The sequence below is a fragment of the Urocampus carinirostris genome, chromosome 4, assembly GCF_059441175.1.
Source record: "Urocampus carinirostris isolate Australia breed hairy pipefish chromosome 4, RoL_Ucar_1.0, whole genome shotgun sequence".
In the NCBI taxonomy this organism is placed as follows: Eukaryota; Metazoa; Chordata; class Actinopteri; order Syngnathiformes; family Syngnathidae; genus Urocampus; species Urocampus carinirostris.
Genome location: NC_142352.1, coordinates 359719 through 382479, shown reverse-complemented (window position 1 = coordinate 382479; position 22761 = coordinate 359719). Strand labels below are relative to the sequence as shown.

Genomic DNA, 22761 nt, shown 5'->3' with positions numbered 1-22761 from the left:
GTGATCAGGATTCTGATTTAGTGAGAGTTTTTGGCGCCACCTCCTGTTACAAAACACCACAACATTGATTTGATTACTAGGGCAAAAATACATGAACTATCAATTTGAATAATCCTGAAAGCTAACCCCTTAAGTTTTGTCCCAAAAGGGAAATCTTTATTTTCGCCTGAATTGATTTTTGTCTGCGAAAGAGTGTAAGATGGGCATCTTAACTGGAACACAGGCGAGACAACAGCATGGAACCTGAGCTGGTTCCAGGTCAAGGTCGATCACAACCTGAAAAACTAAGCATTGTATTTTGAACATTTTTCCAAGGGTCATTTCAAGAGGACCACTTTACTACACTAAAATCTTTGCGAATATGTATTGTACTTGGGCCGATGTTTTAGACATTTTGAAAGAGTTGTAAATAATTGACTTCTCTTTCCAGACGTCACATTACACCCGCTTATTTTTTGGGACAAATCTGATTACATGGTGTATAGCGTTCTTTCCAGAATTTCATTGGCGAACCCATGTGTCAATCGTCATTTGAATCGGTCACTACGGGCTAAAGGTATCCGAAAGCTAAAGGAGGCGATCTCCGTTTTAGCCGTACAGGCGCTCTTAGGCTAAATTGGGCTGAGGAGCGCTGTCAATCAAAACGTCAGAGACAAACAGCCATATCGAAAATTATTTGACGAATCTGTTTCGTCGTAAAAGCCAACTCTAAGGCGTAACTAACAGGAATCGTTCGACGGTGCAGACATGCTTTTAGGCGGATTTTTTTCATATTTTTGGGCATTATTGTGTGTGTGTTGGATTCAATACTTGACACGGTTGGATTCACTGAATTCTCGCAAGTGTAACCAGACTATGTTTGCGGAGAATGATTTCATGAGCGGAATACTACGACACTTTTTGGGTGAGTTATAGTTTCGGGGTATCTCGTTTCAGACGCGTGCCGATGTTTCTGTGACGGAACGGAACGGTCCCCGTTGCCTAGCGACCGCACCGGCAACACTCACGTCACAGCGTCGGATGGCGTCCATGGCCAGGAGGTCGTTGCCGTGGCGGAGCTGGAAACGAACGGCGGCGGCGGCCGAGCGCAGGGGCCCCAGCTCCGCCTCCCGACCGGGCCCCGCCTCCTTGATCAGGTCGTCCAATAGCAGCGCGTACTTGCTCATGCGCTGGACGGGCTTCAGCAGGTACGAGCAGACGTCCATTTTGTCGCCCAGCTCCCGCTGCTTCCTCTGACCGGCGGAAAGAGGTCAGCTGATCGGAAATGGGCGGGGTCAGAGAGGGCGGGGTCTCACCTTGAAGAAAGCCAGGCCGTGACTGGCCAACAGAGCGTCCGATTGGGGCTTGTTTTTGCTGTACAGCGCGTAAAGGCCGAACTGCTCCTGCTGCAAAAGAAAAAACAACACTTTTCGGGGCTGCTACCAAAACACTAACCCTTTATTGATCACTGTGGCGAGTTGTAATGGTGAGCGGGGGCCCGCAACGGGTTCCGAGACCGATACCTTCCTTTTTACCTTAATGGGATCGGTCTCATCACATTTTTAGCACTTGTTTGATATTTACTTTTGTAGTAAATATTTATTAGCATTCCTGCAGTCAAACGTATGTCTCAGTTTTGTAGTATTTTCGTAGTGATACTGTTCTATGTCGTCATTTTAAAGTACTTTAAAGTACAAAAACATAGTGCCAGAGAACTTCCGAAAACTATTCATTCGGAAAGAGGGAAATGATAACTTAAGTGAATTCCTAATCCCAAAGGTGAAAACCACCAGGAAAAGTAGATGTGTGTCCGTGCGCAGAGTCAAAGAACAATTTACAAGATAAGATCAAATAACTATTCGCGTCTTCAAATTTAAATACAAAAAAACATTCCTGGCGGAATACAGAAATGAAGAAAATGGGGTCGATTGGAAATACTGCGTTTACAACTATGGTTAACTTTGTGTTATTGTTGCTACTCTTATATCATAACTGTTATTATTAAAATTATTACTATTGTTGTTATTATCATTGGTGTATTTCATAGAGAAGATGAGGCGGTATTGAATACAAGCATCTGCTTCTGACTAACCCTTTGTGAACATATTTTGTAACATTATTTTGTTGCTGACTTATTGTTTTTGTTCTGCTTTTATTGTAATGTTCGAAACAGAGTTTTCATTCATTCATTCATATTTTCATAGTCAAATGTATCCGTAGTAATTTTGTGGTGATACTTCTGTAGTACTTTCGCATCGTAATATTACTATAGTGGTATTTCTATAGGGTTTCTGTAAAAAATTTTATGTAGTATTCCCATAGGAACATTTTTGCCGTATTTCTGCAGCATAGTATTTTTGCTAAAGTATTTTTGTAGTATTTGTCTAGTAGAATCTTTAGTATTTTTATAATACTAATGTGGATATATGTTTGTAGTTGTGTTTTTTTATTATACTATTACTGTAGTGGTCCATTTGAAGTATTTCTATTGGAGTTTTTTTTCTGTAGTATTTCTGTCGCCGTATTGAAGTACTTTTTTGTCATGGTTTTGTGGCGAAATCTTTTTAGAAAGAAAGCAAAATAATAAATGTCTTTGTCTTCGGGCACCAAATGTGATTTTTGGTTTGGGGATCATTTTAGTAGTATTTATGTCGTGATATCTGTGTAGTAGTACTTTCGCATCGTAATATTACCATAGTGGTATTTGTATAGGGTTTCTGTAGGATTTCGGTAGTATTCCCATAGGAACATTTTTGCAGTATAGTATTTCTGCAAAAGTATTTTTGTAGTATTTGCATAGAATAATTTTGTAGTATTTATATATTACTACTGTAGATATATTTTTGTTGTCGTGTTTTTTTCTTATAGTATTACTGTAGGGGTCATTTTGAAGTATTTGTCTTTTTTCCGTAGTATTTCTGTAGCCGTATTTAAGTGTCATGGTTTTGTGGTGTTTTCTTTTCAGAATGAAAGCAAAAATGATACATTGCGGTATTGAGTTTGGAAATCATTTTTGTGGTGATATTTTGGTGGTAGACACGTAAAGTCAGCACCCAAAAACATTTGTCTTAGTAGTACTTTAAGAAATGATATATTTTAATCTCCCGAAAAGCACTTTGTCGTACTGTTTTGAGGAATAGTTACTGTGATGACCTTGACATGTTTTTATTTTCGAATGGTATTATTTTGAATTTGGGAAGCGTTTTTATCCAAGCAGAAGGCAAATTTAAGCACGGGTGCGCAAGGTTTTACCGTAGTATCGCAAAACCGGAATTGAACCCGGGTCCAAACGCTGATACGGACGTTGTACAAAAAAAGCATTAGGTTTTATCCTTAGTCACGGTACCAGAGGCCGATGTTATTTCACATGTTCCAGTGACGAAACATGTGTCACTTTAGATGCTTAGAATGGAAAAAGTTGCCAGGCGTAAGATGTAGCGTTTCGGGTGGGGTTTTTTTTTTTTTCTTACGTGGGCGAGGAAGCATTGGGCCACCCCTAGGGGGCGCTTCAGACAAGCCTCCAGTTCCCCGAGGAAAGATCCGGCGTGGAATTCCAGAATCTTCTCCAGATTTCCGAAGAGGACGGCCCGCTGGCCGCAGAGTTCCGGAGGCAGGTCGCGCCGATCCATTTCCGGCAAATAATTTTGCGTCACGAAGGCCAGCGAGCGCACGTACTCGCGCTCCGTCGTCACCATTTCCTCCACGATGCGGCGCAGCTTCCTGTCCCCCCGCAAAAATAAAACCCGTTCAAAAAAAAAAAAGGACCCTTTGTCGAGCGTGCGGCCCGCGGGCCGGATCGGGCCCGCGGGATGACCCTCAGAGAAGCAAAAGAGAAAAATGAGATGCGGTTTCCAAACGACGATGCCCAAGCCAGGTAACACTCGCAAAGCAAACGGAGCTCCGTTTCTGTCCTTCTCTCTCTCTTCTCTCCCACTCTCTTTATCTATTCCCTTTTCCCTCTTTCTCTATCTTTCTCTCACTCTTCTCTCTGTCTTTCTTTATCTATTCCAGATTCAAGTCTTATTTTCAAGGCCAAATATATTGCAAAGAAATAATAACAAACACTGTACTGTGTCCCGTGATCTGCCAGTACGACTTCTGGGATCCACCAGTAGATCGCGATCAACATAATGAGCACCCCTGGCTTAAAGCGTGTGCTGTTGGCCAACTTCACGGCTCACGGCGCCGTCTCATTCGCGAACGACAAATAGCTAGAGGCGAGATGGCTTCTGATCGATAGGGTCGTTGTCTTTAAAGACATTTCATTTCATTTCAAGAGTTGGCTCAAAGAGCTATTATGTCCGTGGATGTTGTATGAATCGAAGCGAGTCGGAACCGTTACAATCAAAAAAGACGCGTCACTGGAAAGGAGTCGGCTCCTGAAAAAGGGTTAGAATTCTTTTAGTGAGCCGAGCCGAATCATACGGTTCCTATAAAAATAAAAAAAATAAAGAAACAAAACCGGGATTTTTGGTGGTCAGCGTTTTTAGTGACCTGGGCCAAAAGAGTCGGTTCTCAAAATTGAGTTAGAAAAATATTGGTTCGCTTTATGAGGTGAGCTGAGCCTAAACAGCCGGTCCTTGAAAGAAATTTCCAAGAGTTTGCATTTCAAATGAGCTGTGTCGGAAGTTCTCGAAAGGAGTCAGAATTCCGGTCAATTGCCTTTCTTAGTGAGATGAGCCGAAAGGGACGGTTCCGTAAGAGAGTCGGGATTGCCATGGTTCGGCCTTTTGAGTGAGCCGAGCCAAAAGAGCCGGTTCTCTAAAAAAGATTCGGGAGTTGAAAGAGCCAGTTCCTAAAGAGGGGTTCGAATTCCCAACGGTTGGCTATGGTGGTGTCGGTGTTACTATGGCAACGTACAACTCACCTCCCGTCGCCGCGGTTTCCGGGGGCCGGCCCGTCAGCCCCCTGGGGCCAGACCCGGGCGGCGGTCCGCTCAGCCGCCTCGGCGCCGCCGCCCACCTCCAATCCTCTGATGAACACGCCCGTGTTTCCCCTGCGCGCCAATCCGCCGAGAGCCCGGGTCGCGGGCGTGGCCGTCGGGCCGAAACGTAGCGCTTCCGGGGCGGCGGCGGGCGCGCAGTCGAAACTCTGAGTCTTACGGAGCGGGCGGGGGAAGAAGGAGAAGGCGGAGCTAGAGGACGAAAGGAGGCGGGGCCTGCCGGGATCGACGCCAAAAAGGCGCCGGAGGAGCGGCGTGCGCTCGCCGTCCGACGGAACGGGGCCGTCCGTCCGGAGGGAGCGTCCGTCTCCCGGCAGCGTCTCTACCGAGACGGAGCTCAAGCGCGAGCGCCGCCGAGCCTTCGCCGTCTTCAGCTCGAACGCCGCTTGAGCTCGGGCGCAAGCGTCGCGGGCCCAGCTGAGTTTTCCGGCTCCGCCCTCGTCCTCCAACGTCTCGGCCAAGGACGCCATCTCCCGGAAGGAGGCCTCCGGGAACGGAGGGTGGCGACGCCAGTGCTCCTCCAGAGACTGGACCGCCGCCGCGCCTTCTCCCGCCGCCGTCTCGCCTGCCGCCGCCTCGCCCGCCGCCGCCAAACGCCGCCGGCCTTCTTCTGCCCAGTCCGACGCCTGCGCAAAAATGAGAGATAAATGATGCCGTTGTCGACAAAAATCGCTCATAGATATAGTGGTCAATGAATTCCATTGTCCACCGGAGCCAACAGGCCGGGGCATCCCTACTCGAGGGGGTCCGATCGGGGAATCGGACAGATGCCGGTATCTGCATTTATTAAGTCTCAGATGCGGTGGAGACTCTTTCCCCCTGGAAGCGGGGGCGGAGCCACATAAGCCGGAACCCCGACGTTCCGGCGTCAGCTCAGCTAACTTTTCCTGACATGACGTGTAACTTTTCCCAAAATGGAGAAAGGAAATACATTTTTCATGACACAAAGGAACCTTGTCCAATGTTAAATATTACATTTCAACCCCTAGTGTTACGACGTAACTCCAAGACAAGAGCAAAATCATCTCCTTTGCGCTCTCCCGTCTTTCCTGTTTGAGCTGAGCTCCGCCCCTTTTAAAGAGACAGCGTCACGATATAACGCCGCACTTAAGCTCTATTTAGCAACAGTTTTATGAATTGATTTGAGATTTTTGGAAGTACATGTTTGAATGACCCCTGGGGACAGGATTTCTGTTTTGTCTCTCTCTCGTTTGAGGACGGCCACATTTTATATCGAAAAGAGAGAAGATGCTGTCGCCACGTTTTACCCGTTTACCGACTTGTTTGGCAAATGCGCAAAAAAATAACAAAAAGTTTGATTGACTTTACCTCATGAAAGGGATTTGATTCTTCTAAACGCACGCGGGGTTTCATTGCAGTCTTTTTGTTGCCCGGACGAGGGGCACGTTACGCACGTTCCATTTGCTGGTTTTTTTCTGATGCACAAAAATCAAAAATTGGATTTCTTTCTTGCCTTTTTTATTTGATCAAACAAATGAAACTTATTGTACTTTGTTAATATTATAATGATAATTCTATTGTGCAGAAATCTGGGGCAATCGTTGACTCCGGTCCCTTTTAATCCTCCAAAAACGTGCAATGAGAAGCATACGCAGGGTAGGATATCCAGATCATACTCCTATTTTATTCCTGCAGTCCAAATCATTAAAATGAGATCATTTAGTCCAATTTTTCCCTGCACAACTGCTATTTAAGGTCAACAAAAACATAGTGCCAGAAAACATCCATATATGATTCATTCGGAAAGAGGGAAATCATAACTTAAGGGGCTGTCGTCAATTCATTATCCCAAAGGTGAGAACCACCAGGAAAAGTATGTGTGTGTCTGTGTGCGGAGTCAAACTTTGGAACCATTTACAAGACCAGATCAAACCATGTCCAACTATTCACACTATTCAAATTTAAATACAAAAAAAACATGACTGGCGAAATACTGGGAAAATGGGATAGGAGTGAGATTGGAAATACTGCGTTTCAAACTATGGTTAACTTTGTTGTTATTGTTGCTATTGATATACCATAACTGTTATTATTAATAATATTACAATTGCTGTTATATAATTGATGTATTTAATAGGGAAGATGAAGGGGGAGGGAATAGAAGCATCTGCTTCTGACTACCCCTTTTCCAACATGTTACGTCACATTATTTTGGTGTTGAGTTATAGTTTTTGTTCAGTTTTTATTTGAATGTTCGAATCAAGTTTTCATTCATTCATTCAAATATTGTAAAGTTCTTCAAATTGAGTAGGTATCCTAGACGAGTCACGCGGTTCATCATTTTCCACAGGATGCATCGCATTCAACTTTTGATGGTAGGCTATTAGAGCTAATAGAGATGATGAGGCTTATATAAAGCTTTTCATTTTTGGTGGCTCCATCCAGACAATCTCGTTTCTTTTTGCTCCAACAGAGCATCTCGACAATTTGCAGCCCTGGTTTCGGAGCGGCCATTTTTCAGGAAGCGAAAGATTCGGCTCACTCGTCGAAGGAAGCGGTAGAGCGTCCGGCGTCGGCAGAGGTTGTCGCCGACGACGGCGAGGCGCTGCCGGAAACGCTCCGTTTGGCTTCGCACGGAGCTCGGCGGCGGCCGTTCGTCTCGGTCGGCATCGTGACGGCCCCCCGCGTGGTCTTGTTGCTCCAGACGGCGCAAAGCCGCTTCACCTTCCTGGCATTGAGCCTGCACACACAAAGGAAGGGTTCTTGGTTTCTTTACCTCACTCTGAATGTGTGAAACTGGAGTGTCATGCCCAATTTCGTTGTCACAATATGTTAACCCATCTGTAACAATGACAATAAAGGTATATTCTATTCTATTTAGGCTACACGCTAACAGTTAGCTGAAGCTAAGCAAATAACAAGATACAGTACTTTGTCGATATAATAAGTAATATAGACTTGATAGAAACAATCATAAACGTTTCATTTCTCTGACCTGAAACCTGAGCATTTGGGTGAGTGCCTCGGTCCAATCTTTTCGCTTAATCGCATTGAATTTCTTGGATTCTGGTACTCAAACGCACAACATGACGACACCAAATGAGCAGAATCAAAAGCTTGGTTTCTTCAGCGCGGAGAATTATTTTTCCCCCAGCTTCGACTGCGATGTCGGTGATTAAACTCTAACGTCAAAGCCGATCAAGTTTAATGAGACAGAGCTCAACTTTTAGCGCGTACGCTAGTTAACATAAGTTTCGCCCACCGGATACGTCACAAACAAACAAAAGGGTCTATAGTACAGCAACTACCGTCAATTCCGAACTACAGGGAGCGACTTTTTTGCTACATTTTAAACACTGCAGCCTATTTTTTTTTTTTTCTGAGTCGGCACCAAGCTGCTCTTTTTCACAACCAAAGCGCTCTCAATACAGAACACCGCCTTGACGTCTGGAAATATTTCAGATGCCCTTCTAGAGGAGAAATGAGTTCAGGTTTTTGCCAACATGACTTATGATACGTAATAGGAGCAAAACGGGAGGTTTTACAGGATTTTACTCAATATTTTTACAAACTAATCTGGGAAATATTTGGGATTATTTATCCTGACAAAAAAACAAAAAAATACCCAAGAACCCCACAGAAAATAACACACACTACATGACCAAGAACAGGTCCAAAAGCATGACTAAAAACATATTCAACAAAACGAGCACCAAAAAAAAAAAAAGAAAAAAACGTAATTTCTTTAAAAAAAAAAACACAAAAAAAACCCTCTTAAAAAAAATGACAAAAAACGTCCAAAAAATGGACAAGAAACGACCAAAATAGACAGAAATAACAAAAAAGCCACAAATAAAAAATCCTAAACCACGGGCAAAAATGAACAACCAAAACATGACATACCAAACAAAAACACGAAAGAAAAAAACGACCCAATTACACATGCAGAAAACAGAAGCTAAACATGAGCCAAAAATCGACCAAAAACAGACCTTCAAAAAAGGACGAAAAAAAGACAGATGCCAAAAAAACGTCGACAATCTGCAGCTAAATAAAAAAATAAATCATAAAAACGAAGGTTAAAAAAAGAGAAAAAAGACACGAATAAGTGAAAAGGGGAAAAAAACAACTAAAAGGCAAAAAAGGAAAAAAAAACGACTCACATTGGCCTCCGAGTAAAAGAGTTGAAAGTCTCGCTGCTTCCGCTCCAGCGCCTCCAGCGAGTCCTCCGATTGGTCCAGAAGCTCCAGCTGCGTCTGGCCCCGCCCCTCCAGCCACACCTTCACCTAAACACCACACAGGTATTTCCCGGATTTACTCCATCCTCGTCGAGCCCCCCAAACTTGTCTACGAGCGCTGCCCGGAACCTGGAGGGTATACCGTATGGCGGAGGGGCAGAGTGGACGACCTCTCTTTCCTCCATTTCCTGTTGCCTTTCTTTCATTTCCTGTTCTCTGACTATCATTTCCTGTTTCTGTTTTTCATTTCCTGTTCCCCTACCCACATTTTCCATTCTCTTACTTTCATTTCCTGTCCTCTTGTTTTCATTTCCTGTTGTCTTTCTTTCATTTCCTGTTGTCTTTCTTCTATTTCCTGTTCTTTTGCTTTTATTTCCTGTTGTCTTTCTTTCAATTCCTGTTCTCTTATTTTCATTTCTTGTTGTTTTCCTTTCATTTTCTGTTCTCATACATTTATTTCCCGTTCTCTTACTTTCGTTTCCTGTTGGCTTTTCTTCATTTCCTGTCGTCTTTTTTTCATTTCCTGTCGTCTTCCTTTCATTTCCTGTTCTCTTTCTTTCATTTCCTGTTCTCTTATTTTCATTTCCTGTTGGCTTTTCTTCATTTCCTGTCGTCTTTTTTTTCATTTCCTGTCGTCTTTCTTTCAATTCCTGTTCTCTTATTTTCATTTCTTGTTGTTTTCCTTTCATTTCCTGTCGTCTTTCTTTCATTTCCTGTTCTCTTTCTTTCATTTACTGTTGTCTTACTTTTATCCCCACTTCTCTTTTTCCATTTCCTGTTGTCTTGATTTCATTTCCCATTCTCTTACTATCATTTCCTGTTCTCTTCCTTCCATTACTGTTCTCTTTCTTTCAATTCCTGTTGTCTTCCTTTCATTTCCTGTTCTCTTCTTGTCCTTTCCCGTTCCCGTTTTCACCGGGTCTCACCTGCGCGACCCGCCAGATGTCGGGCATCAGTCGCAGTTGCCTCGTTTTCCAGTTGTTGAGCGCCACCAACTGGTGAAGGAGCTCGTCCGCGCGTTGGTAGAGACGGGAAACGGTGGCGGCGAGGGCGGCGTCCTCTTCCCGGGCCGGGCCCCGCCCCCTCAACATGGCCAACCTGGCCCCGCCCTCCCGCTGCAGCCGCGTCAAGCGGCCGTCTCGGAGGACCGCCCCCATCCGGTCCCGGAGGGCGTGCAGCTGCCGCTCGGCATCCTGGGAAAAAGGCGGAGTCAGCCGAGGCGCGGTCGGACGGGCCCGGCCGGCGTACGCACCTGCGGCGTGACGGGAGGGGGCGTGGCCTCCATGGCGTCCATGTTTTCCCGTAGCAGCGCGATGGCTTCCCGGCATTGGACGCTCAGTTGCTCCGCCCCCTGACACAAAAAAGGGTCAAAACAAAATTCCTCTTTTCAGAATAAGAGTCTTGACTATTTGATCTTGAAGCTTTTCACAATAAGAGTACTCAGTGTGTAACGAATGAATAGACTTTTCTTGGTTAACGAATTGCTCAGGAGGCTTTTCAAAATAAGGGTCCCCCGTCCGTGCTGTTTTTTTTTTTTTTCTTAAAGAATAAGAGTCCTCAGTGGGTAAAGGATCAGTAGCCTTTTCAGAATAATATTCCTGGTTAAGTAATTGTTCTGTTCTGGGGCTTTTCAAAATAAGAATTCTCTAATGATATTTCTATCACACAATGATATATAAATATATATATAATGAAATCAAAAGTATACACAAATAAAAAAGACCCTCCTCAAAAAAACATCACATTTTCCTTTTTTTCTGCCAAGTCGCAAAAACTATTCCGAAAACAGAAAAAATACTTGATGTATATATAATGTATATTTCAAAATAAACAGAACTTGAAAAAGACGAAACCCCTACAAAATAATACAAAGATTCTCCAGAAATATTACCATGGAAATACTACAAAAATAAAATGAGAGTAATACTAGAAAAAATCAACAGAAGTACTACAAAAATAAAATGAGTGTAATACCAGAAAAATTCTACAGAAATACTACAAAAAGATTCCAATAGTAAATATCCGGATGGGCCCCTAAGCCGAATTTTGGAACCGGATGCGGCCCCCGCCGATTCCAATCGGTTGCCCACCCCTGAGCGAAGCAAAGGCTTTAGCACCGGCCGGCGCCAGATCGCGCGCGCCCACACCGACTCACCCGTCGAAAAGCCGACCAACGATCGGGAGTGAGGCGGCAGGCCCCGCCCACCTCCGCAGGAAGTTCATCCGGCCCGGCTTGCCCGGGACAGGAAGTCTCCTCTCGGGGTTCTGCCACCCTTTCACAATCGGAGCTGACGGCACGCGGTCCAGGAGAATTTTCACAATAAGGGTCGGCAGCGCCGCCACATTGGGCGCCACGGTCTTCCGAGCCGATTGGAGACATTTCCTCCGCGGGACTTTCACAATAAGAGTCGTCGGCGCCTTTTTGACGAGAGGGCTCTTCACAATAAAAGTCTACAATGCGCCGGGTTTCCTGAGGCTTGTCCCGATGAGTTTGATCCGTGTTCTCCGGCACTGGAATTTCTGGAGAGCCCTTTTCAAAATAAGAGTCGTGACCAAAAGCGCATTCTGCAGAACCGCTGTGTTCTATCAGATTTTCACAATAAGAGTCGGCGATGTTCGTTTGCTTCGCATTTTCGGAACCGTAGTCGTTTGCTTGTGTCCTTTCTTCGGAAAGACGGTCCTCCTCCGGAAGCTTTTCACAATAAAGGTCCTCGGTGGGTAAAAGACCAGTAGACTTTTCAGAATAAGAGTTCTGGATAACTGAGTGTTTTGGAGGCTTTTCAAAATAAGAATCCTCCTTCTGTGACTGTTCTATGGACTTTTCAGAACAAGAGTCCTCAATATGTAATGCTTCAGTAGACTTTTCAGAGTAAGAGTCCCGGTTAACTAATTGTTCTGGCGGCTTTTCAAAATAAGAGTGCCCCGTCTGTGCCGGTTCTACAGACTTTTCAGAATAAGAGTGCCGGTTAACTAATTGTTCTGGAGGCTTTTCAAAATATAAATCCTCCATCTGTGCTGGTTCTATGGACTTTTCAGAATAAGAGTCCTCAATATGTAATGCTTCCGTAGAGTTTTCAGAGTAAGGGTCTGGATCGACAATTTGTCCTTGAAGCTTTTCACTATAAGAGTCTTCGGTCTGCAATGAATGAGTGGACTTTTCAGAATAAGAATCCTGGTTAACTGATTGTTCTGGAGGCTTTTCAAAATAAGAATCCTCCATCTGTGCTGGTTCTACGGACTTTTCAGAATAAGAGTCCTCAATATCTAATGCTTCAGTAGAGTTTTCAGAGTAAGAGTCCCGGTTAACTAATTGTTCTGGAGGCTTTTCAAAATAAGAGTCCCCCGTTTGTGCTAGTTCTACGGACTTTTCAGAATAAGAGTCCTGGTTAACTGATTGTTCTGGAGGCTTTTCAAAATAGCAGTCCTCCATCTGTGTTGGTTCTATGGACTTTTCAGAATAAAAGTCCTCAATATCTAATGCTTCAGTAGAGTTTTCAGAGTAAGAGTCCCGGTTAACTAATTGTTCTGGAGGCTTTTCAAAATAAGAGTCCCCCGTCTGTGCTAGTTCTACGGACTTTTCAGAATAAGAGTCCCGGTTAACTGATTGTTCTGGAGGCTTTTCAAAATAAGAGTCCTCCGTCTGTGCTGGTTCTATGGACTTTTCAGAATAAGAGTCCTCGATATCTAATGCTTCAGTAGAGTCTTCAGAATAAGAGTCCTGGTTAACTGATTGTTCTGGAGGCTTTTCAAAATAGCAGTCCTCCATCTGTGTTGGTTCTATGGACTTTTCAGAATAAAAGTCCTCAATATCTAATGCTTCATTAGAGTTTTCAGAGTAAGAGTCCCGGTTAACTAATTGTTCTGGAGGCTTTTCAAAATAAGAGTCCCCCGTCTGTGCTAGTTCTACGGACTTTTCAGAATAAGAGTCCTGGTTAACTGATTGTTCTGGAGGCTTTTCAAAATAAGAGTCCTCCGTCTGTGCTGGTTCTATGGACTTTTCAGGATAAGAGTCCTCGATATCTAATGCTTCAGTAGAGTCTTCAGAGTAAGAGTCCTGGTTAACTAATTGTTCTGGCAGCTTTTCAAAATAAGAGTCCCCCATTTGTGCTAGTTCTACGGACTTTTCAGAATAAGAGTCTTCAATATGTAATGCTTCTGTGGAGTTTTCAGAGTAAGGGTCTGGAACAATTTGTCCATGAAGCTTTTCACAATAAGAGTCCCTTGTTTGTGCTAGTTCTACTGACTTTTTAGAATAAGAGTCCTGGTTAACTAATTGTTCTGGAGGCTTTTCAAAATAAGAGTCCCCCGTCTGTCCCGGTTCAAAAGGCTTTTCAGAATAAGATTCATCGGTGTGCAATACCTCCGTCAAATATACAGAGTAAATAGTTGGACGGATTATTTCTTCTGCAGCCTTTTCACAATAAGAGACCTCGGTCGGCAATAAATGGGAAGACTTTTCAGAATAAGAGTCCTGGTTAACTAATTGTTCTGGAGGCTTTTCAAAATATAAATCCTCCGTCTGTGCTGGCTCTACAGCCTTTTCACAATAAGAGTCCTCTTTCTGTAACAAATCGGAAAACGACTCCTGGTTAGCAAATTGCTCTGGATGCTTTTGATTAGCGATTGTTTCTGGAGATTTTTCAAAATAAGAGCCCTCAGTCTCTGCTGGTTCTATAGAATTTTCAGGATAAAAGTCTTTTGTACGCAACGGTCCTGTCGGATTTTCGGGGTAGGAGTCACGATTGATTGTTTGTATTTGAGGCATTTCACAATAAGAGTCATGGGCGTGTAACGAACCGGCGGACTTTTCGAAATACGAATCCACATTCTGTGCCGTTTTCAGAGACCTTTCAGAATAAGAGTCCTCGGCGTGTAATGCTTCTGTACAACTTTCAGGGTAAGAGTCTGGACTGTTTATCTGTTCTAGAGCTTTTTCACAATAAGAGTTCTCCGTGCGTTGTAGATCAGTAGACTTTTCCCGGTTGACTAATTCTTCGAGAGACTTTTCAAAACAAGACTCCTTGGTCTGTGATGGTTCTACAAACTTTTCAGAATAAGAATCCTCAGCTTGTAATGGTTCTGTAGAATTTTCAAAGTAAGAGTCTGGTGCATTTACTCTTTCTTCAGGCGTTTCGCAATCAGAGTTCTCCGTTTGTAATGTATTCGTCCACTTTTCAGAATAAGAGAGTCGATCTTGTGAATGAAGTGCTGTCAAATGCTGGCCGGGGATTTGCTCCAAATCGTTTTCCGAATCCCGGTTGTGCGTGGGCCCAGGAAGCTTTTCAAAATAAGAGTCTTTTTCGTCTATTTGCGCTCGAAACTTTTCAGAGTCGGAGACTTGAGTAGCTATTTGTTGGATGAGCTTTTCAAAACAAGAGCTTTCGGAGTCAAGTTGCTTCGGAAGCTTTTCAGAATAAGGGTCCTCGTGATCCATTTGTTGGGTGAGTTTTTCAAAATAAAAATCTTGATCGTCTATTTGTTCTGGCACTTTTTCAGACCTGGAGCTCCCGGGGCATATTTGCCCTTCCAACTTTTCAGAATAAGAGGCATCCGTGTGAATGTTCTCCGGGCCCCTTTCAAAATAAACGTCCTCATTGTCCGGCTGTCCCGTAAGGTTTTCCGAATCCACGTCCTCGAGAGGTTTTTGTACTGTGGAGTTTTCAAAATAAGAGTCATGACTGAGGGCGCGTGGCAGCGACAACCTTTGACAAACAGCGTCTGTTTGTCGTGGAACCTTTTCAAAATAAGAGTCTACCGCGTCCACAGATTCCTCTGTGTCGATTTGTCCTCGGGGCTTTTCAGAATAAGAGCTTCTATTTCGCGCGTACGGCATGTTTTCACAATAAGTCTCTACAGCCGCGTCCGATTGTCGTGGGAGCCTTTCAAAGTAAGAGTTGTCGTTGTGTTGTGCGGATGTTTCAAAATAAGAGTCCTCCGTGTGTACCGATTGGTGAATCTCTTCAGAGGAATGACGGTCGGTGTGTTGTTTGCGCTTTTCAGAATAAGAGTGTACCCTTTGACTGTGTGCCTTTGATTCTGAAAACTTTTCAGAATAAGAGTCTACTGGCTTTTCAAAATAATAGTCGTCGGGGTGTATTGAATGTTTTTCCAAAGAATGGCCGTCTCTCTGTATTTGACGTTTGGGTTCCCTTTGCGTGTTTGTCTTTTGTTCTGGATTATTTTCAGAAGAAGAGTCTGCTTTCTTTTCAAAATAAGAGTCCTCTGCGTTTACCGTTTTTTGGCCCTTTTTAGAATCGCGGCCGTCTCTCTGTCTTCGTTTTTTGTGCTTTTTAGAGCGAGGCCGTTTCCTTTGCGCGTTTCCGTTTTGTTTCGGAAGCTTTTCAGTGTTAGAGTCTGCAGGCTTTTCAGAATAAGAGTCATCAGAGTGTACCTTTTTAGAAGAACGGCCGTCTATTTGCGTTTGACGTTTGGGCTTTTCACAATAAGAGTGTTCCTCTTTTGTGTGGGTCTTTTGCTCTGTAACTTTTACGGAATAAGAGTCTGATGGCTTTTCAAAATAAGGGTCCTCAGTGTCTACCGATTGATGCCGCTTTTCAGATGACTGGTTTTCTGAGCGTCGTTTGGCTTTTTCAGAATAAGAGTGTTCCTCTTGCAGGTTTGCGTTTCGTTCCGGAACATTTTCAGAACGAGAGTCCGCCGGCTTATCAAAGTAAGAGCCTTCCGTGCGTACCGACGGATGAACCTTTTCAGAAGAAAGGCCGTCCTCCTGTAGTTGCTGTTTGGGATTTTCAGAATAAGAGTGACCCGCTTTCGTGTGGGTCTTTTTGTCCGGACGCTTTTCAGAATAAGAATCCGCAGGCTTTTCAAAATAAGATTCCTGTGAACCGGGCCGGGTCAAAAGCGGGTTCTGTAGGGGAGGATGTCTGGCGTTCCGGACGGCCTGAGTCAAGGAACCTTTCTGGGGGGAGAAAGTGGGCGGGGCCCAGGTGTGGAGACAAGGGGGTGAGGAAGGGGGCGTGGTCCCCGGCGCCCCCTCCTCCCCATCTCGGGTAAGGGGGCTCCCCCCGTTGACCAGCCAGGCCATGCTAAGGTGTCATGCTGGGGCGGGGCTTCTGGCAGGACGGGGGCGGGGCCAGAAGGGCGAAGCCGCGCCTCCAGGCGGTCCGGACGGCTGTCTTCCCGGGTGGGCTGCGTGGACACAAGAAATGAAATGAGATCTGCTCGCCGATTGGCTAAAAGACAACTTGAAAAACAATTGCGGCTTTCCCATTTCTAATTGGTTACAGTCAGCGCTGTTGCAGCGGAGCGTGGGCCCGATGATACGAAGCATTCCTTTGGCAGTTTTCACTTAAAGACCACATTCAACATTTTTCACATACTTCATGGAATTATTTAAGCCTTTTTTTATGTTGCTTTTCATGATTTTTTTTTTTTTTACTTGAAGTTAATGTTCAGTACTTTCATTCATTCTTACTTGATGTCTTTTTATGAAATTCAGTTGATCTTAAAAGTATTTTTTCATTCTTTTTGTACCTTTGAGTACTTTTCAATCATCATTTTGGGTATTTCTTGAAAGCGCTCTCTCTCTCTGTCTCTCTCTCATTCTATTTCCTCTCTTTCTCTCTCATTCTATTACCTCTCTTTCTCTCTCTATCTCTCAATCTATTTCCTCTTCCTCTCTCTCTCATTCTATTTCCTCTTTCTCTCTCTCTTTTATTTCCTCTTTCTCTCTCTCTCATTCTATTTCCTCTCTCTCTCTCATTTTTTTTTCTCTCTCTCTCTCATTCTTTTTTCTCTCTCTCTCTCTCATTCCATTTCCCCCCCCCTCTCTCTCTCTCTCTCTCATTCTATTTCCTCTCTCTCTCTTCCCCCCCCCCTCTCTCTCTCTCTGGAATGAATGAGTAGACCTTTCAGAATAAGACACCTGGTTTACTCATTGTTCTACATGCTTTTCAAAATAAGAGTCCCCATCTCTGCTGGTTCAATGGATTTCTCAATATCCGAGGCTTCCGTAGAGTCTCCATCGACGATTCCTTCGGGAGCCTTTTCACAATAAGATTCCTCTTTGTGTTATGAAGACTATCCAGAAAAACAATCCCGGATAATTCGTTGTTCTGGGTTAAAAATTCATTCTGGAGATCTTTTAAAATAAGATCCCTCAGTTTGTGCCGGTTCGATGTATTTTTCAGAATAAAAGTCCTTATGATGCAAAGTTTCGATGGTTTGTGTTTGAGGCTTTTCACATTAAGAGTCCTCAGTGCGTAAAGAATCGGTTTACATTTCAAATTAAGAATTCATAATTTTGTGCCGTTTCTTTTCAGAATAAGAATCTATAGTGTTTTCAGAATAAGAGTCTGGATTGATAGTTTGTTCTGGAGCTTTTTTTCCAACAAGGGTCCGCCGCGCGCAGCGGTTAAGTGGGCTTTTCAGAACAAGAGTTCCGGTCGCTTTTTCTGGTATTGATATCTAAATACAGAAATGAGGATCCAAACCCCGCCCCCAAAAGTTATCTTTTGCTTTTTTTAGAGCTCACCTGTTATCGTTATCTGGAAGGTCGGTCGGGGAGCGGTAGAGGTCGAGGAGGCGGTTGCCACGGTAACATCTCCTTCGACGTCACCACGGCGATTCGAAGGAAACCTGACAAATAACGCAAAGGATACGAAGAGTCAGTTCCGACCGCTTCGAAGACTTGAAGAGTTCCCTTATCGGCGGCGCGCCCGCAAAAAAAGCCATTTTCGAAAGCCGGCATGAGACGGAACCGATCGGCGCCGACGGATAGCGGGAACAAAAAGGAGCCGATCCCGGGTCGGAGCCCGAAGGCTTCCGCTCCGGCTGGCTAAAAATAGCGATGGCGTCACTCTTCCCTTGAAGCCAAGGCGACGTAGCCGCGCCGCTAAAGTTAGCGCGACAGCTGCCAATGAGTCACTGGGCCCGCAGAGTCCGCTCCGGCAAAGTCCGCTCCGGCAAAGTCCGCTCCGGCAAATTCCGCCCCCATTTTCTTCATTTTCAACCCGGTTTTTGCAAAGTCCGTTTTGCTTTCAAGAGTCCAACGCGTTCTCCAGCAATTCCGGGGAGAATAATAATCCATAAAATGCCGAACGGGTTCTAGGGTCCCGGCCCCGCTCCGAAAAGTTCCCGGGAAGCGGCTCGTCGGGCAGGCCGAAAAACGGAGAAAGCGGATGCGGTCTCTCAGGTTTTGCCGGTTTGAGTCGATGGCGGCGGCGGAGGAGGCGGGAGCGGCCCGCAGACGGCCGGGGAAGAACCTGTTCTCGCGCCCCGTCCGGTCTTCTGGGCGCGTCGCCATGGCGATGGGGAAAACATCCCGGGGCGGACGGTCGGGACGCAAAACCGTGAGAACTGGAAGAGATCTCGTATGCCCGGAGGGTGGAAAGGCGCCAAAGAACGAGACCGCCGCCGCTAAAAAAGCTTGAACGGGGTTCCGACACCTTTTTCCTGTCCAAATTCAAGAACTTTTTAAGGACTTTCAAAATGATTCATGTACACTTAAAAGAAGAAATCTGATCCAAAAAACGAGACACTAAAACCAAGTTTCAAACCCAAAGCTTATTTCAGAACCCTAGAACTAGCAGCTCAAACCCTAGCTCCTAAAACTAACCCTTCGCCTAAACCTATTTTGGAACTCTACATTCAGTTGAGAACCATAATAGTTCCTCAAACCCCAGTTTAGAAACCTAAACCTTACCCTAGCTGTAACCCCTAATCTTGTTTTAAACCTTAACCCTAGCTCTCAACCTATTTAAGAACCCTACATTCAGTTGAGAACCCTAATATGGGACTCAAAGCCCAGTTCCTAACCCAAGACCCTACACCTAACACTAGCGGTTCCCCTAGCCCCAACCCTAGTTCAGAACCCTCAATTCAGTTGAATACCCTTATATGGAGCCTAAGCCTGAGTTTCTAACCCTAGCCACAATCCTATTTTGGAAGCATAGAGTACGGTTTAAAACCCCTAGCTCCAACACCCCACCGAAGAAACATGGCAACAATTTCAAGCATTTTCAAACTTTAAAACGTAACCTTGAAATTCGAGCATCGTTAAGGGTTTCGAGCGCCCGTACGAACCCTGCTCGATATCCCGAGACCGCAAAGCGGAACCGGACGCTCTCGGCCTGAACTCCGTCGGGTCCCAGGCCACCCGAGACCGGGATGCGTCTGACTCTAAGCGTGGAATGATGGCGACTGGACATAGGGCTGCAACAACAAATCGATACATTTGATTCAAACGGCTTATTAATAGCGTTGGCAAATTGTTTCCTCGTGGATTAGTTGCGTCATGCAATTAATGAGCCGCTGATCCTGTTGAATCGATGCTAATAGGTGCAATCCATTTCGTGATGAAGTTGTAGGGTTGTAGTACCGCCACTTTGATTTGGTTTGACTAAAGGATCTCATCCCCAATTTCTTAAATCCCTTCTTATCGAACGCGGCATCGTTACAAACAGCAGTGTCTGAAAGAACGTCTTTGCGCTTGGCTGGCGTTTTGGGGTGTTTACAGTTTGTTCTGTGGGTTTTTATCATAAAGCGTATCAACAATGAACAGACGTGATTGGGTGAGCTTTCATATAAATTTGATACAGATATATTTTTTTCATGGATTCTGTGTCGTTGACTTTACATTTTTTGAGTATATAAATGTATTTTGTTGTCGATTTTTAATATATTTCTATTTTGTTTATTTATTGATGTAGTCAGTGTATTTGTTGTACAGATGTCAATAATATGAATTGACATTTTGGGATGGCTTTGCTATAAAGTTGCCGAGTATTTAAAGGTTCAAAGTTTTGTGAAAAAACGAAAAGCCGTTATGATTGAGTAGAAGAATAGATTTTTTTTTTTTAAATGAATGAATTGTATGCATACGGTTACATTATTCCCGGTAATATACTGGTCGAAGGGACTTCTTTTTTTTTTTTGCTTCTTTCTTCATTTTTGGTCTACTTTTCATTTTTGTTTTTTCTTATTTTGAATTCTTAAAAGAATGATCAATATTCGAATATAATTTTTAGTCCATGTAGCCCATCAACTGGGATTAAGCTGAGTTTGTAAAATAAATTTGCCCGGCGACTGGCCGGCAAGCGGCTGAAGATGTCCCCTGCCCACTGCCCGAAGAGAGCTGGGATGGGCTCCAGCACCCCCGCGACCCTACTGAGGATAAGCGGTGCAGATCATGGATGGATGGAAAACAAGGATTTATCGTGCTACTACGCGATTATTAATCAAAACAGGGTCAAGCACGGGTGAGCTCTTTTCAGAAGAGGTTCGCGGGCATCCCCTCGGTCCATGCCAAAATGCTGCCCTTGGTTCCACGATCGAGAGAACGCCATTCCGATGTTTGTACCGTAGAAGATCCAATTTCGCTGAAAACAACAAGCAAAGACCTGCGAGCGGCACGAGAAGCCCCCCGATGCCGCGCTCACTTCCATTCCTGCCCTGAGTCTCGGGAGCGCGCGGGCCCGCCGCCAGTCGCCCCGAGCGGCCAACGGAGACATTCCGACCATTCCGAACCCGAACTTGGCCCGGATCCCAGAACCCGCGCACGGGAAGCCATCGGACTCACTCACCTCGGCGCGTCAATCCACGCACACGCGACGAAACACGCGAGACAAGCCCGGACGTGGACGGGACCGGCGGCGCACCCACTCCGAGTCGACGCAGCGTTCGGGGGGCGGTTCGGACCGGGAGTCGTCGCCTTCCTCTCCAAATGATGAAAAATGGAGTTTTGAGCAGTCAAACGATTGCTTTGTCGTCAATATCAATGTTCGGAATAACTTTTGTCCCGCTGACGTCACGCCCACTCTCTCCTCTGGCACGCTCTTTTGTTGTCTTCCGCAATCCACGGCGGCTCGACCAATCACCTGAGCGGATTCTGCGTCTTCCGCCAGCTCATTGGTCACAGAACCGGAAGCGCTCGGCGACGTTACCGTAAGTTAGGAAAGGAGAGTCTCACGGTCAGCAAAACGACGGCCCGCGGGCCACGTGCGGCCCAACGAGATTTTGGATCCGGCGCCCACCAAGACATATAATATTCATTCGAAAACTCCGAATAAAAAGAATGTTTTTCGGTGCCGACGTTGTCCTATGTCCCTTCGTGTGTCTGCGAGCAAATACTCCAAGAGAAATACTACAAAATCATGACAAAACATCCAATTTAGTGCTAAGAAACAGGGACCTAGCGTAGGATTTTGCTTTCACACTGAAAACAAATACTTTAGAAATACCACAAAATACTACTACCGTAATACTCAAATCACCCCCAAAAAACTACTGAAAAAAAACATCAAATATACTAAAAAGAAGGACAGTAAGATTACAAACATACTTAAATACTACAAATAATACATGGGAAATAAGACAAAGATACTAAATAAATACCAAAATAGCATTATAATGGAAATACTTGTACAGAAATCGGACAAAATGACCACTGCAGTAAAACAATGTTACAAAAATAATACGACAGAAATAGTCAAGAAAAGTACTTCAAAAGAAATACAACTACAGTAATTATGATGAGAATACAGCAGACATACTACATCATTCTAAAATGGATATATTATCAAAAATACTTCAGAAATACTACAAAAACACCACTGCAGAAAGACGCCCCTCCCCCCCAAAAAAAATTACAGTAATTCTACAAAATCAATATAGAACAGAAATACAGTTTTACTACAAAAGTAAATATCAGATGATATATCATTTGATGAAACAAATATAAGAAAAAGAAACAGAAGGCAAGGATTCATTTCTAAAATAAAAAAAGGCCTGGAGGGCCCCGTGCCGTGTCGAACATGTGGCCCGTGGGCCGCGTTGGGCCTGCCGGAGGTTTTCATCCGGTCAGCGAGAGAAGCACAAGGCAAGAATGAACAGCACTTTGAAATATGTCCACTTGATGTTGACAATGTCAGGCGCAAAGACAATGGGGCTTTAGTATTTTCTCTCTCTCTCTTTCTTTCTCCTTTTCTCTTTTTCTATGTCTCTGTTTCGCTCTTTTTTTTTCTTTCTTTTTCACTCTCTCTCTCTCTCTCACGCTCTCTTGCTCTCTTATTGTGTGTCTGTCTCTCTCTCTTTTTCTTTTGCTGTATCTCCTCTTTCTCTCTCTTTCTCTCTCTTTCTCTCTCTTTCTCTCTCTTTCTCTCTCTTGCTGTAACTCCTCTCTCTTTCTCTCTCTCTTTCTCTCTCTTGCTCTTGCTGTAACTCCTCTCTCTCTCTCTCTCTCTCTCTCTCTCTCTCTCAATCTCTCTCTCTCTCTCTCTCTGTCTCTCTCTATCTCTCTTATTCTGTCTCGCTCTCTCTCTCTCTCTCGCTCTCTCGTTCTCTCGCAAATGCATTTAACACCCCCGGTTTAGGGAGCCTAGGTTGGAGTCTCGCGATACGACGGCATCCACTCCGCCCACTGCGACTTCAAAACAAGCCCGGACGCGTTTAGTTCTTCCGCCCCCCCCCCAAACGACAAAATAGTTGTGGCGTTCCTCAAAGTAACGAGGGTCTTTTTGTAACGGGGTACAACTAGAGTAAGAGTAAAAGGAACCTTGGAAAGGTTGAAAGGACCCCCTCCCCAAATAGAGAGGAAAAGCGAAAGGTCGCTTACCTGGGGCGAGGCGAGTCCCTTTCTCCACGCGCGATCGTGACGCGGCTCAGCACAACAAGTGAAAAGGG

At 44.6% G+C, this 22761-nt stretch overlaps 2 protein-coding genes across 2 annotated transcripts in view; both read right to left on the bottom strand.

The window, feature by feature from the left end:
* The window catches only part of plekhg4 (pleckstrin homology and RhoGEF domain containing G4), a 19775-nt gene extending 6000 nt beyond the window's left edge, over positions 1-13775 (bottom strand). Inside the window, exons 1-9 of the mRNA XM_088333379.1 lie at positions 11276-13775; positions 10373-10471; positions 10047-10313; positions 9046-9168; positions 7425-7622; positions 4847-5547; positions 3450-3699; positions 1296-1385; positions 1008-1232 (exon numbers count right to left, since the gene is read on the bottom strand). Coding sequence (XP_088189505.1) covers positions 1008-1232; positions 1296-1385; positions 3450-3699; positions 4847-5547; positions 7425-7622; positions 9046-9168; positions 10047-10313; positions 10373-10471; positions 11276-13222 — 3900 coding nt within the window. The 5' untranslated portion in view covers positions 13223-13775. The remainder of the gene's footprint in view (positions 1-1007; positions 1233-1295; positions 1386-3449; positions 3700-4846; positions 5548-7424; positions 7623-9045; positions 9169-10046; positions 10314-10372; positions 10472-11275) is intronic.
* On the bottom strand, positions 13234-22761 carry LOC148366582 (uncharacterized). The gene is made up of 4 exons (XM_088333318.1): positions 22694-22761; positions 17615-17718; positions 13655-16269; positions 13234-13299 (listed from the first exon to the last, which is right to left on the bottom strand). The coding sequence occupies exons 3-4, from the start codon at positions 16163-16165 to the stop codon at positions 13234-13236; spliced, it is 2577 nt and encodes an 858-aa protein (XP_088189444.1). The 5' UTR covers positions 16166-16269; positions 17615-17718; positions 22694-22761.

Excerpts from the sequence above, each read along its gene's own strand:
- LOC148366582 (XM_088333318.1), bottom strand. The coding sequence starts at position 16,165 with ATGGCCTGGCTGGTCAACGGGGGGAGCCCCCTTACCCGAGATGGGGAG. Across the intron at positions 13,300-13,654 it reads ACTCTTATTGTGAAAAGGCT|ACCCTTACTCTGAAAACTCC; the intron begins GTAGAGCCAGCA and ends AAATTGTTCCAG.